At 45.5% G+C, this 15,211-nt stretch overlaps 1 protein-coding gene and 1 non-coding gene across 4 annotated transcripts in view; one reads left to right on the top strand and one right to left on the bottom strand.

Moving 5' to 3' along the window:
* Positions 1-14,210, top strand: part of MTRR (5-methyltetrahydrofolate-homocysteine methyltransferase reductase) — a 32,470-nt gene extending 18,260 nt beyond the window's left edge. For all 3 annotated transcript variants that reach the window (XM_018065662.1, XM_005694866.3, XM_018065663.1), the window contains exons 8-15: positions 133-221; positions 2,608-2,788; positions 5,083-5,125; positions 5,691-5,877; positions 8,345-8,463; positions 9,656-9,748; positions 9,863-10,045; positions 12,643-14,210. In XM_018065662.1, coding sequence (XP_017921151.1) covers positions 133-221; positions 2,608-2,788; positions 5,083-5,125; positions 5,691-5,877; positions 8,345-8,463; positions 9,656-9,748; positions 9,863-10,045; positions 12,643-12,784 — 1,037 coding nt within the window. In that variant the 3' untranslated portion in view covers positions 12,785-14,210. The remainder of the gene's footprint in view (positions 1-132; positions 222-2,607; positions 2,789-5,082; positions 5,126-5,690; positions 5,878-8,344; positions 8,464-9,655; positions 9,749-9,862; positions 10,046-12,642) is intronic.
* TRNAE-UUC lies at positions 14,935-15,006 on the bottom strand. Its single transcript has one exon. It is a non-coding gene; the product is annotated as a tRNA-Glu (tRNA).

Genomic DNA, 15,211 nt, shown 5'->3' with positions numbered 1-15,211 from the left:
AAATGTTGGCCAAAGTCATATTGTACTTTGATATTTTACTATAATGTAAAAGATTACAGCTGTTAGTGTTTCTAGGGGTTGGAAACATCTCTATTTTCTGTGTTGTGAACTCTTCCCCATCTCCCTGGACAGGTGCAGCCTTGCCCCAGCACGTACCTGAGAGGTGTTCTCTCCAGTTCCTTCTCACCTGGTGCCTCGAAATACGAGCCGTTCCCAAGAAGGTACTGTTTTTTTAAAGTTCTTTTGGTACCTACTTAAAAATATGCTTATCTGTCTATAGAGCTTATTAAATCATTTGAAGGCCTAGAAAATGTGGTCTTCATAGCCTGTGTTCAGAATAGTTCCCAAGCCATGCTGTGTCTCTGTGACATCATGGACAAATATTTTTAAATTGCTCTTGTATTGAAATGTTACCTTTTCTTTTGAAACGAGAATTTCAAGTAGGGCTTTTCCTTAATCTTGTTTTACTAGACGTTAACTCGATGTTGCGCGGCAACCAGCGATGAAAGCGGCCCTCGATGACATGGGTTTCCCAGCTGTGCACCGACGCGTTTTCTCTGGTTGCCAGGAGGCTTGGGGAGTAGGGCTTTCCCTCACCTGTCACTCATGTCGGGCGGGGAAGACCCCTTTTCGTGTGAGAGTCGGCGGTTAATTTATTGCGTCAGGATTCCCGAGGGAAAGGCGCGGGTCGGTCGGTTGGTCCGCCAGGTGTCAGCGCCACGCCAGCGTTGCCGCTGCTTTTCGGGCCCTGTTAGTGGCTGTTAGTGGGTGCACTTCGCAAGCTGTTTTACCGAACTTGTATTGCTGATGAGTAAAAGCGTAGCATAAAGATTATGCTACACTGTCCACGCTGCAGTGCTCATTCTCTGTTTTATTGAGGTGCTGACTGCATTTGGTGTCTTCGCGGAGTGAACTCAATAGAGAGACTTAGTCCTAGGTATAATTTGAGTAAATTTATGAGGCACCGTGATGAAAATTTCCTGCATAATTTCACAATTTTTGTTCAACTCTACCATTTCTGAAAACTTCACAGTGTATATATTTAAAAATGTATTTTTGCTTACGGCAAAAGCAGTACACTTGTAAAAAGTCTGGACGCAAAAGTAATTGGGGAAGCAAAAGTGCTTTGTAATTAGACCCCTGCAGTTAACAGGGCTTCCCTTGGTGGCTCAGTAGAGAATCTGCCTGCAAAGCAGGAGGTCTGGGCTCAGTCCCTGGGTCGGGAAGATCCCCTGGAGAAGGAAGGGGCAACCCGCTCCAGTTCCTGCCTGGAGAGTCCCAAGGACAGAGGAGCCTGGCGGGCTGTGGTCCGTGGGGTTGTAGAGTCAGGCACGACTGAGCCGCTGTCACACTGCAGTTAACATTTGGATTTGTGTTGCTAGTATATACGCTGTTCCGTAACCTGCCTTTTTTTAAAAAAAGAAATCATGAGTTTGCATATCCCAACATGGAAACATACTGGAGATCTTACTAAAAGATGCAATAATGATTGATATAAGGACGGTCCATTGTTTCCAGTTTTTCACTATTAAAAATCCACTTAGGTCAGCCTTCTGTTTGCATCTGTATACACCTGTCTGAGTTTTCTTTTAAAAATAAATTCCTTGGAGTACAATTACTGTGTTAAAAATATTTAGAATTTAAGTTTTAGTCATGTTTGTCAACTTGTTCTCTACATAATACAGTATTTCCTTTGTTAATACTGTGAATTTTCTGTTAAGTGTAAAGCGAGAAATATGCTACTGGTTTAGCCTGTAATTTAGGAGGGTGTATTGACTTGAGAAAGTTTGGCTGGAAGTGTTCTTGGTAAGCTCCTGCGCTCCTGTAGCTGGTGGGTCTCTGGGTAGGTTGGGCAGGGATTCTTGGCTAGTCAGTGGAGACCCGCGGCCCCGCGGGGATGTGCTCTCGCCGTCCCCGTCAAGGGCATCCGGGCCTGCGGGTGCAGGGGCCGTGGATGTCGTGGTGCCCACTCCCGTCTCAGGTAGCGTTGTTGCTCCCATTCTCCTGTGAAGCCTTTTGGGCAAGTTAGGTGTCCTGTTGTACCCAGTGCCTGTCAGAAAAAGCCCTTAATGGTGGTCAAATAAGTATCGAAATCCAGGTTGTAGTCGTCAGCTAAGACAGGAACAGGTATTGTGTCCTGAGATAAAAACGTTTGGTTAATGAGGGACTTCCTTGATGGTCTGGTGGCTAAGACTCTGGGCTCCCAATGCAGGGGCCCTGGGTTTGATCCCTGGTCAGGGAACTAAATCCCGCATGCCCGGGGAACTAGATGCTGCATAAATAAATATTAAAAGAAAAAGTTTGCTTGGGAGACTTGACTTCCTGCTTACTCACATATACCTGTCATGTAATTTGAGACCATACTTATGACTGATTAGGTCAGTTTAAGATACAGGGAAGGTGACCAAAAAATAAAAGTGGGTCTTCCCACTTCGACAGGCTGCCATCAGAGCAAATATGAAACAAAATGCCCTTTTCCCGGCCACACTCCTGGTGGCCACACTCCCTTTTTCTTTATAGTTGGGCACATCCCAGGTGGACACCAGCCCTGCATTCTGACGCTGTGACCACAGAGCGTGTGGTGACTTGTTGGTTTCTTGGCCACAGGCATTCCTGCGCGCCCTCGCGGACCACACCGGCGACAGTGTGGAGAGGCGGCGGCTGCAGGAGCTGTGCAGCAGGCAGGGGGCGGCCGACTACTCCCGCTTCGTCAGGGACGCCAGCGCCTGCCTGTCCGACCTGCTGCGGGCCTTCCCGTCCTGCCAGCCTCCGCTCGGCCTCCTGCTCGGTGAGTGACCGCCGTCACAGCCCCCCTCCCCGGGCAGCCCCTCTGTGCTAAGGACACCTCGAGTTCCTGCAGGCCTGTGGGGGCACGTCTCCAGACTGGTCAGCAAGCAAGCGTGTCACAGCTGGGCTTCCTGGGGCCTTACCCAGCTGAACTGCCTTCCTGAGGCCAGAGAATCTCTCCCATTTTGTTTTGTTTTGTTGCTTTTCCGGTTTTCTTTCCTGCTGTTGCCACTGTCATCTGCTCTCTCAGTATCATTGTTGGCATTCAGTCACTAAGAGGTGTCTGACTCTTTGCAGCCCCATGGACTGCAGCACACCAGGCTTCCCTGTCCTTCACTGTCTCCCGGAGTTTGCTCAGATTCATGTCCATTGAGTCAGTGATGCCATCCAACCATCTCATACTCCGTTGTCCCCTTCTCCTGCCCTCAATCTTTCCCAGCAGCAGAGTCTTTTTCTCCATTAATAGAATCAGTTATAATTCTCTTTTTTCGCTCAGCCTTTAGCCTAGAATCTGTTTTTCAGAAAGCACTTAGCCAAATTTTATCTAAAAATGAACTTTCCAAGAAAAATGTCTTTTTCAACGATAGTGATAATTGACGGAGTGTGATGAAGTGTGCCCTCTGAGCAGGATTCAGAAGTGTCCCACTTGGGCAGGTCCAGATTCTGGTTCAAGACCCGAGGGTCTCCTTGTGCTGGCCCCGCATCAACAGTGGCTTTACTCAGTGCCTCCGAGTGTGGACTTGGGGAGACAGGCATCCAGATGGAAGGTCACCCTGGTTTTTGCCCCGATCATGTCTTCTGGTCCTTGTACTCCAGCAGAAGAGAGTTTCAGATCTTCCTTTAAGGACCTGGTGTCCGGACTTAGAGACGTTTACCAGGGATGGTGACTGTAAGTGTTTATAGGATTTTAAAACCTTTGTTATCTAATACTTTCTATGCTTGCACTTTTGTCATCTCCTGTCTGTTTTCCTGGAGTGACAAATAGTGACAGGAAAACGCGTACTGTGCTTTGTGCTGTTAGGCCAGCAAGGCCCCTTCTGATGGCAAGTACAGTGAAGGGCACTGCTTGACAAGTCAGGCCTTTACAAGTCAGGCTCCTTGACAAGTCAGGCTCCTTGACAAGTCAGGCTCCTTGACAAGTCAGGCTTACCTTCCGTTTTTACTTCTTAGTGTTCTCTGTCCTCCTCCAAGTGGTGAGGCTGCTCTTCCCATTTTCCTGTTCAGATGAACACTCTTATCGCCTTTCTTTTGAGCTAATAATTCAGTTCAGTCCCTCAATCGTGTCCAGTTCTTTGCGACCCCATGGACTGCAGCACGCCAGGCCTCCCTGTCCATCACCACCTCCCAGAGTTTACCCAGACTCATGTCCATTGAGATGCTGATGCCATCCAACCATCTCATCCTCTGGCATCCTCTTCTCCTCCTGCCTTCAAGCTTTCCCAACATCAGGGTCTTTTCTAATGAGTTGGCTCTTCACATCAGGTGACCAAAGTATCGACGCTTCAGCTTATAAACTTTAGAAGTTTCTATAATTGAGACTTGGAGAAACTTCAATTATTTCCTAATTTCTATGAGAAAACTTAGTACCCCTAGGGGTTAGTGTTGAGCCCTCTCTTAAATCTTATTCTGACATTGCAACTGTAAGACATTTCAGAAAGGGCTTTCCAAATTTTTGCTAAATAACTATCAAAATGATAACATACTGAACACAAAAATTTCCACAGTTTTATTAGTGGACAATTCAAATATTGACTCTTAGTCTCCTTTTGAAAGAGTACCTATGTGTCTTGAAATCACTGGATTTCTGGGTAACTTGATTTAAGAATCTCCACTGTTACACTCCAGTTTTTTGTCATAACCCTATAAATACAAGAAGGAAAAATATTTTCAGTTTATGTATTTTCCACAGTCTAATCACCTTTGAGTCACGATTTTATTTCAAGTCTGAAAACTCTGGAGACACCCCAGAAAACATTTGTGGACCTTACTCTTACTCCTGTTCGCTGGTTTTAAAAAACCAAACAGCCCTGAGGTAGAAATACTGACTTCACATTAAGGAAACGGATTCTGTTTGGTCTGTAAGATTTGGATGTGGCATCTAGTAATGGTCTGCTTACTCACAGTGAATGTATAGGTACTTAAAAGTATGATGAAAACTGAAGCAACAGTTGTTTTGAATATTCTAAATAAGAGAACACTTAGAAGTCAGACCTTTACATGTAGTTTACATGTATACATATACTTTATTTTCAGTAGGAGTGAATTAATAGTTGCCTGTTTTTGCTTTTTTTCTAGAACATCTTCCTAAGCTCCAACCCAGACTATACTCGTGTGCAAGGTACTGGTGCTTATTAACATAATACATAGCGTCTTTCTCCTAAAATACAATGAAACTCCGACTTTCAAATCCTTGCTAGCTACAGGTCTGTTTACTGAAAACTTACCAGATTTGTGGAAGACGGTAGCAGATGTGATAAGGAGTGAAGAAAAGCAGGCTTGGCCTCCTGTCCTCCCAGAGTTCGTAGGGCGTGGCATCTTCCATGGCTCTTGTGGTCCAGAACCATGTCCTCACTTAGCGAGTCTCCAAGTCCTCCCCCTGCGGCCTTATTGGTGTGCCTGGCCGCCTTGCTGGGGGTGGAGGAGGAAGAGGAGAGGGAGGGGTTCTGTATAAATCTCATCTAGTCTTGGGGGCACACAGGTAACCAGAAACTGTCCTGAGTGATATCAGGACGCTGGGGGCAGGGCTGACTTTGCAGTAAACAGCAGAGCTGTTCTCTGAAGAGTGAGAAGGTGACTAGTGCCCGCTCAGAAATACCCCCCAGTGCAGTAAAAGAAGGCCTGGTCTGGCCCGTATGTGTTAGTCCTGATGCGGAGTTTAAAAACTCGCCTCTCTGTCTTTGCAGCTCAAGTCTGTTTCACCCAGGGAAGCTTCATTTCATTTTTAACATCGTGGAGTTTTTGTCTAACACCACGGAGGTGGTTCTTCGGAGAGGCGTGTGCACGGGCTGGCTGGCCACCTTGGTTGAATCAATTCTTCAGCCGTACACGTGTACAAACCATGCAGATGGCAAGAAAGCCCTGGCTCCCAAGGTATGAGGAGAGTGCAGTTTTGGTGATATTGAAAGCTTTCATTGCTTAGTTGGAAAATGTCCCCTGCATCGTTCGCTACCAATAAACCATTCAAAGGGAACTCTATGCCACACTTCAGCTTTAGTCTTTTGGAAAGTTAGAACATAATTTTCACTTAGTATCAAATAGTTCATGTGTTTCATCAATGCGTAAAGTATGAATTGTATACAGTGCAGTCTTTGCTCCTTGCTCATCACATTTATAAACAGAAGACCTTTTGTGTTTTGTATTTTGATTCACACTTGTCAAAAATCTCATTTGAGACCGTATGCAAAGGGAACAATTACATTCTCCCTCCTCACCCATAAGAATGGTTGAAATCGAAAAAAGAAGTTGAGTCTTTATCATGAAGTCTTTTCCGTGGTTTTGAAAAATAAGACACTTGTAATGTCTTACTCCTGGTTCGGTTGTTCTAAGTTACTGAAATTAAAAAGTTGACAGCCCTTGGGGGAATTAAGACTTCTGATATATACCTGAGCGAGCTTAAGACTGGGGCTTAAAATTGCCCTTGAACTTGGTGTTTTCCCAGTCTGCTCCCTGGAACAGGTGTTTTACCACATGTGTTTCCTTACATCCACAAAATTTTGAGAACCAAGAAACTTCTCTTTTGGAAAGAAATACTATAGTAATAGAACTGACACACAAGTATGGTGCCACTTCATGGTCTCATAAAAATAGCAGATCTCCAGAAAGTTAAAAATAGCATATTGAAACACCTGTATTACAAGCACCAAATGTGGGTGCCTCTCACATAGTCTGTCTGTCTTTCCTTCCTCCTATCCTTTTCCTCGTCTTCCTTCCCCAGTTTAACAGATTTTTATTGACTGCCCAGTTTTGAGGCCCTGGAGGTACAGATAGAAAGGATGTAATTCATAACTACTTAAGTTTCATCTTGCCGTGTAATACCATATTTTGTCCACGATCCATCCACCACGCACCGACCCCAACTGGTAGGTGGTCCTGTGGTTCACAGATGCCCCTGCCCCCAGGAAGTAGACGTCCCCTCCCGCTCCTGGGTGGCTGGGCCACGTAACCAGCCTCGCAGGGAAAGGCAAGTGGCCAGGCTTGTGCCAGGTCTCAGCAGGAGCTCCGCGCCCGATGGAGTTGCTGGACTTGCCTCTCTCATCTTCCCTTCTGACCTCGAATGGGATAACTCAGGTCAGGGATGCTCCTTGGCTTTGAATGCAGGTGAAGGAGGTCATGGTGCAGAGCTGGCGCCCTGAGCCCAGACAGGGTGAGCGTTGCGTGAGCAGCAGGTGCCGACTAGTACTCTCCCGTCTCCTCGCCGTCCCTGGAACATGGGAGTGTGGTTTCTTCAGCAGTTTTATTCTGCTTCATGGGACTTATTTATTATCTGTCTTTCTGTAGATGAATGTCTGTTTGTTGTCTTTTTCACACAGTAGAATATGCATCCCATTGACATAGATTTGGTTTGCTCATTTCTCCATCCTAAGTGCTTGTCATATTGGGTACCTTCAGTAAAATTGTTAGGTGGATGAATCAGTTGAATAAGGCTAATGTAATATCCATCACAGCTTCACTCCAAAACTAGAATAGTCATTTGACGCAACTCTGCCAGTTCTCCATTTGAAAAGTACTGTATCCATCCTGTGGATGAACTTCAGACAGCTTCCCTTGAATTAAAGGCTAAAATATATACGATTATATCTGTATGCAATGTAGGGGCGATTCCTGTCATTCTTAAGTGTTAATATCACTCAGTGTAACTGAAGCACATGGCAGAGTGAAACTGAGAGTCAAGTACGTTAACAAGCGGATTCCTTGTAAGTGTCCCTGGCACATGGTTTAGAAGAAAACCCTTTTGAAATTGTAGCAAAAAGATTTTTATGTGTGTCTCATTTCTTAGTCTAGCTTTGCAGCAAACCCTGGATGCACAGGAGCAGAGGCCACGAGAAGTGCTCTGGCATCCTTAGGGCAGCCCCTTCATTTCTCGCTCACTTGCCTAGTTTCCGCTTAAACCCTTCACCCCATCTTGGCGTTCGTCTGCATTGCCCCTTTATGTCCTGATGCGAAGGACCATGTCTTCATCTTGTGTGTGCATTTCTTCATGATGCATATGATGGGGTGCCCACTACTTTGGGCCTAGAAAAATAACTCATTAGTTATTTATTTATTCAGTGTTATACCTCGGAAATAGCCCTGTCATTTTAAAAATACTTTTGATTTAGAAAGAAAAAAATTTACCAGACAGACTTGTTTATTTCTCTGTGTTGACAGATGTGCTTGTGGTTTCAGTAAGATTTAATGCTGCTACTTAATTTTGTGATGCTTCTAAGGGAAAGGGGAAGTGATGAAATTAAGGGGAAGTTTCACTTTCTGATTTCCTTGGCAGACAGCACCTTGGTTATATGCTTTTGTTCAGGTTCTGTTTTTTTCAGACTTAATGAGCATTGCCTTAATGTTTCAGATATTCATTTCTCCTCGAACAACAAACTCTTTCCACTTACCAAATGACCCTTCAGTCCCCATCATAATGGTGGGGCCAGGAGCGGGCGTGGCCCCCTTCATTGGCTTCCTGCAACATAGGTATGTATCCCTCGTGGACCTGGCTGGGAGTATAATAGAGCGGTTTTTTTTTGTTTCTTCTGGGGTTTTTAGGATATTGGACTTCAGTTGTAAAATTTTTATTTTAAAAAATTATTATGAAATGTGTGATAGCTTAGCATAGCTTGTCACTGTGGGAAAAGTGAATATATCGTCTAGAGATTTTGGTTTGTGCTGGAACTTGCTTTTTTACTGTGGTGTTTATTCCCCCACTGCCCAGCCCTGAACTATAGATTGTAGTGTGTGTGCTGGGGACAGATTTCAAGCACATCTGTATGCTGTGTTGACATGCAGCTGCCCATCTGTTCCTTTGTTGTTGTTCAGTGGCTCAGCCGTGTCCGATTCTCCGTAACCCCATGGGCTGCAGCACACCAGGCCTCCCTGTCCTTCACTATCTCCTGGAGTTTGCTCAAACTCATGTCCGTTGTGTCTGTGATGCCACCCAACCACCTCATCTTCTGTTGCCCCCTTCTCCTGCCCTCAGCGTTTCCCAGCATCCATCTATTCCTTAACTGGGTCGTCACAAAGACCCAATTACACCCAGTATTTCAAAGTCAAACCCCTAACGCCAGTAATTTTCAGTAGAATAATATTAATTCATGTATCTTCATATCAGGGCATAATTATTTGATACAAATAAAATTGTGCTTCTCTCCCTATGTGTAAAATAGCAATTCTTATGTAATGTTACTCAGGTAGTGGAGTGATATGTTTCGGACAAAATCTTTGTGTAGTTTTCTTTTTTGTTGTTGTTAAGAAAACAAAAAAGTGGGACGTGTCAATCACGTCTGAAAATTGCGCAGCCGGCTGTTCCGCCTTTTAAAGCCCTGTGCCACCTCTCTAGTACACTAAGAGAGTTTTTAGTCATAAGATTGTTGCTAGTATTTAGTGTAGAAATTAGTCGAGGTTTCACAGTATCGTCATTTGAATTACCTTTGCTCTGGAGATGTCATGTAAAGGTCATAGATGTCTCAGCCCAGAGGTAAACTTACTTTCTCTAGTGTGCCCTGGAGTGGGCGACTCACCCTGTGGACAGTGAAGTGTAAAGTCAGTAAACGGACTTTGAGTGACTACAGAGTTGGGTTTTATAGATCTACCTGGAGAGGCAAGAAGAGAGAGAGAGACTGCTGCTACCTGTTCTTTCTGCCAGGCCTCAGCTTTCTTGTCCCCTTAGAGAGAAGCTCCGGGAACGACACGCAGGGGGCCGCTTTGGAGCCACGTGGCTGTTCTTTGGCTGCCGACACAAGGAGAGGGATTATTTGTTCAGGTACTTGACAGCCCTCGTGTTGTAAGGCTCTGCCATGCTCTACAGGTGTCATCTCAGGCTTCTCCAACTTGAAATTACAAATCTTCCAGTGACTCCTTACGTATTGTGTTTCAGAGACGAGCTCAGACACTTCCTTAAGTGTGGAGTGCTCACTCACTTGGAAGTCTCCTTCTCAAGAGATGCTGCTGTCGGGGAGGAGGAAGGCCCAGCCAGATATGTGCAAGACAGCCTCCAGCGTCACAGCAAGCAGGTGGTGGGGGTCCTCCTCCAGGAGAGTGGTTACATCTACGTGTGTGGGTGAGTGCAGGGGGTGGGGACAGTCGGTGGTGTTCATTAAAGAAACCAGGGGCCCATTGGTTAATGACCCGGACCTGTATGGGTGGGAGATTTGATTCTCAAGTACAGGGATAGAAATATAAGTTCTAAAATTATTTTTACGTACCCTCCATAGCCAGGAAGTTGTTATCAGGAAAACAGAGTGAAAATTAACTCATGTAGCCTTCCCTGGGTCCACACTTCCGCTGCAGGGGGCATAGGTTCAGTCCCCGGTTGGGGAACTAAGATCCCAAAAGAAAATTAACTTGTGCGTTGTGAACTGCTCTGTGCTATTTTAGATTAGGTTTCTGTGTTTGTTTTTGCTATGCCTAATTCATTGTTTAATTGATTTTGATCAGTGAATACTAAACGTGTGATTTGTGCAGTCAACCTAGGAAAACAGCTTTGGTTTTGACTCTGAGAATGTTTTCCCTCAAGCTCAGTTGGTAAAGAATCTCCTGCAATGCAGGAGACCCTGGTTTGATTCCTGGGTCAGGAAGATCCTCTGGAGATGGGATAGGCTACCCACTCCAGTATTCTTGGGCTTTCTTTGTGGCTCAGCTGGTAATTAATCTGCCTGCCATGCTGGAAACCTGGGTTCAATTGCTGGGTTGGGAGGATCCCCTGGAGAAAGGAAAGGCTACCCACTCCAGTGTTCTGGCCTGGAGAATTCCATGGACTGTGTAGCTCATGGGGTTGCCAAAGAGTCAGACACAGACCGAGCAACTTTCATTTTCACTTTTCACTGAGAATGTGAATTTAGGATTTTTCTTAAGACATAATTTGTAATGTCAAAGTTGACATACGCCAGCAGTCATTCTTACGTTTCATCTCCTTTTTGAGACAAGATCCGTTATAGAAACCCAAGATTGCCATAGGGGAAAAAAAAATTTAGGAACTAGCTATGTGTTTTAATGGAACTCAAAATGTTTGCTAATTAAAAAGGAGTTTTGAAATGAGAAACTACACTTATATTTTTTTTATCCTAACACTTCCCTTCCTGGCATTAAAAATGTTCCATTAAGTTACCAGGTTGGATTTTTTTGATTTCTAAAACTGACACAGAAAAAGAAATATTGGCATAATGACCTGGAGTACATATAAATATAATTGAAAAGGTTTATAAAACAGAACTTACTTTTTGGACTTACTCTCTGTGGTACATTCTGATAATGTCTATTTGTTCGTTGTATCATTTTTAAAGAAAGCTGACTTTGGCTCCTAAGTTGATTTCACGACCCATTAACGACGCCTCAGATAGAAGAAGCTGCTTTAGGTCAGAAACGACTGAGCTCCTGGATGTTGCGTTGGTTTATGTTTTCATGTAGCTTCTAGTGAAGTATTTGGTCTTCCTTCTGTTTGCAGAGGAGAGTGCTGTCAGATTTAGGCTGAAGTTTTAAGTGCAGCCCTAAAGTAATGGACGGGAAGTCCGCGTACAAACATACATGTACAAGTATATGAATAACTGGTACTTGAGATCTGAAAACGTTAGCCCAGAAGTAACCCTTCACCATCGCTGGTGCTTCATTCTTTCACATCCGTGAAGTGAGGTTGATAGCACTCAAGCTGGTCTGAGGTGAGGGCTCAGAGTGAACGCCCCTTGGCCTCTAGTGTGGACTAAACAAAGGGGACCTTGAGGAGCCACCGAGGAAGGTGCGAGCTTGTCCCTCGGCCCAGGGGACACTGTCTCAAGGGGGAGCCTTTGCTGCTGAGAGTCAAGTAAGAAGACGACGCAGGGCCCAGGAGATGTGGCAGCTGGAGCCCCGGACTTGAGGAAGGGCAGGGGGGTGGCCTTGGGGTGCTCTTGGCGGGCTTGAGCAGGAGCAGGATGTTGGAGCAGCCATTACGGCTTTTTCAAGGAATCTCGCTGGAAGGGGCAGGGTGAGTTCAGCTCCCAGCACAGTGGAATCCTGTCTGGCAGTTACTCACGCCGCAGACATCACAGTGCCTGCCGGCACTTCGGCCCGTGCAGGTGTCTGGAGACGGGAGCTGGGCGAGGTGCCCTCTGCCCCAGGCGCCCACTCCCTGTGGGAGAGCCGGGGAAGCAGTGCTCACGGCGCAGCGGGGGCTGCATGGGCCCTCGCCCGGCCTGCAGTGAAAGAGCTGGGCCGTGGAACTGCACCAAGGCAGCCCTCAGCAAGTTCTCAGTGATGTGCCTGTTAATGACTGTGTGCCCGTGTGCCTGCCAGGTATGCAGGCTTAGACTCTCGGGGGAGCTCCTTGCCCCAGGAAGGCCTTGAGAGTGGAGGGAGGGCAGAGGCGAGGAGGGCCCAGCGCATGAGGTCCTCAGGCGCGTCAAGATTTCGGCTGCTCCTGGAGCGCAGAGCCCGTTGAAGGACTTAAAGCTGTGAACGGGGTGGTCAGCGTTGCATGTGCTGGTGGTCCCTGGGCAAAGGCCTGGCCTTGGGCTGGGGGGTGTGGTGGTGACCAGTGCCTGGAGACCTCAGGGTCACTTTCCAGAGAGATGGAGGGGGGCTGCAGTGTGGTGACGCAGGCCCAGCCTGAGATTCGTGAATGCAAGAGGATTTAGTACACAGTTCCTGTTGTTAAACAGAATGCTGTTACTCATTTTTCTCTAGAGATGCCAAGAATATGGCCAAGGATGTCCACGATGCCCTTGTGGAAATAATAAGCAGAGAGACTGGAGCTGAAAAACTAGATGCAATGAAGACATTGGCCACTTTAAAAGAAGAAAAGCGGTATCTTCAGGATATTTGGTGATAAACCTAGAAAGTAAAAGAAGAGAACTAAGGTGTTTTTTTGGCTGAAAGTACTAACATGAAACTTGACTTGAAGCTTGGGACTTTCAGCGTTCAAATTTAAAAAAAAATTTTTTTTTCCCAACATTTCTTGGAGGAGGTGGGGTGGGTTGTGGACCGTTTTAACCGTACAGGAAACTTTCAATTCAGGTTTCCATACCTCCATACCTCCCCTCTCCCCAAACCACCCTGAGCGGAAAGGCGGCCCTGACTCCTCCACCAGCACCTCCAAGGCTACCTCTGCATCCTGGAGAATTTTTGCAGGGACATGGACCAGCTCACTGGGATTCTCTGTTGGTGCGTGTGAGGGCTTCTCAGCGCAGAATGTGAGCGTGGGAGCTGACCTGGTAGGTGGTCAGGTCTTGTGAACTTGTTGCCAGTTTTTTTTAATAATCTAAAATTAAATTTTATTTTATACAAAATACACCATAAAGAGTATTCATATGAGTGTATTAAAATTATATATGTATAGTATATCTGATTACATGTTTATATATAATTTTATCAGGTGGTTTATTACCAAAACTATATTTCTGATAAAAACATTTTAAGGTAATGCTTATAGTGATTCTTTTCATGATGCTGGAAATACAACCTATATTTTGAAATTCCACTCTGGCATATGATTTACTTATACTTAGCATGGTTATTTTTTCTTAAAATCACAGTTCCAGAATTTAAAGAAATTTGCATTCAGATTATAGATTCATTTCCCATCTTTTGATATCTGCCCCTTTTGGTGTACTTTTAAATTTTCCCACATAATTTATTGTTATTTCTGTGATTGTAACCTGGGCTTAAAATGCCTACTTAATACCCTTGTATTTAATAAATTCCTACCATTGTCTGAATATTTATGTCCTCCAGCTTCCCTCCTGCCTTCTGATTCGTATGTTTGAATCCTCACCTCTGATATGATGGTACCAGGAGCTGGGCCTTTGTGGGGTGACAAGGTCATGATGGTGGAGCTCTTAGGAATGGGATCAGTGCCCTTGTTTCAAGACGCCCCACAGGGCTCCCTGCTCCTCCTGCCCTGTGAAGACACAGCAAGAGGTCGGCGTCCGCAACCTTGAGGCCTTCACCAGAACCGAACAACAGTGGCACCTGGTCTGAACTGGCTTGCAGAACTGAAAGATTTCTGCTGTTTATAAGCTACCCACGATACCTTGTTAGAGCAGCTCAAATGGACTACTGGACTAAGGCAATTCCCACTGGCCCATTCTCTTTTAGTCTTTGTCAGAACAGAAAGCGAAGTATAAAAGGGGCATGGAAATTTGTTCTCCTGGTCTCTGGTATATATTGTTTTTTTAATTAAAGAGATTGGCATTTAAAAAATCTCTACCTGTCACAGGGTTCTGGTCATTTTGAAAAATAAATATCTAAAATAATACTGTGTATAATCTTAAGATTTCTTAAGACTTCAAAGCAGTTTGTTACAACCTCTAACCGTACATATTTCATGTCTTTTACAATAGAAATACTTCTGGAAAAACTTACAAGGCATAAGAAAACATATCAAGCAGAATTATGTGCGTGTGTTGATATATGTCAGCCAGAATAGACTTAAGGTGAAAACATCAAAAGGGACAAAGAACGATATTCCTTGTTGACCATTCTAACAAGAAAATACGGCTGAGAGCTTGGGTCCCGGTGCCAGTGCTGCCCGTCCACGTTGTTGTGTTCGTGTTAGTGGCTCAGTCATGTCCAACTCACTGTGACCCCGTGGACCGTAGGATGCCAGGGTCCTCTGTCCATGAAATTATCCGGGCAACAATACTGGAATGGGTTGCTATTCTCTTCTCCAAGGGATCTTCCCAACCCAGGAATCAAACCTGGATCTCCTGCAGTGAAGGCGGATTCTTTACTGTCTGAGCCACTAGGGAAGCCTGTGAGAGTGAAGTCACCCAGTCACGTCTGACTTTTTTGCAACCCCATGGACTGTAGCCTACCAGGCTCCTCTGTCCATGGGATTTTCCAGGCAATAGTACTGGAGTGGATTGCCATTTCCTTCTCTAGCAGATCTTCCCAACCCAGGGATCGAACCCGGGTCTCCTGCATTGTAGACACACGCTTTACAGTCGAGCCACCAGGGAAGTCTTAAGTGTTACCACGTTCCCATCCCGGGAGTCGAACCCGGGCCGTCTGGGTGAAAGCCAGGAGTCCTGACCGCTAGACCATGTGGGAAGCCTATACATGACCGCCCAACTGACAGATCCCTAAACAGAACCTGAAGAGTGTTCATCGTGTCCTCAGATCCTGGCCTGAGCTGTGTGGTTGGTGCCCAAGATCCGGGTAATTTCTGTTAGGTTGTGAGTTACCAGGTTCAGATGAGAGTTAATCAGCTGCTCCCTCACAGCCTTGCCAGCAGATGAGGGTAAAACTAGATCCC

This window comes from Capra hircus, chromosome 20 (genome assembly GCF_001704415.2).
Source record: "Capra hircus breed San Clemente chromosome 20, ASM170441v1, whole genome shotgun sequence".
Taxonomy (NCBI): Eukaryota; Metazoa; Chordata; class Mammalia; order Artiodactyla; family Bovidae; genus Capra; species Capra hircus.
Note: the sequence above shows the minus strand (reverse complement) of the source record. Positions and strands in the feature narration are given on the sequence as shown.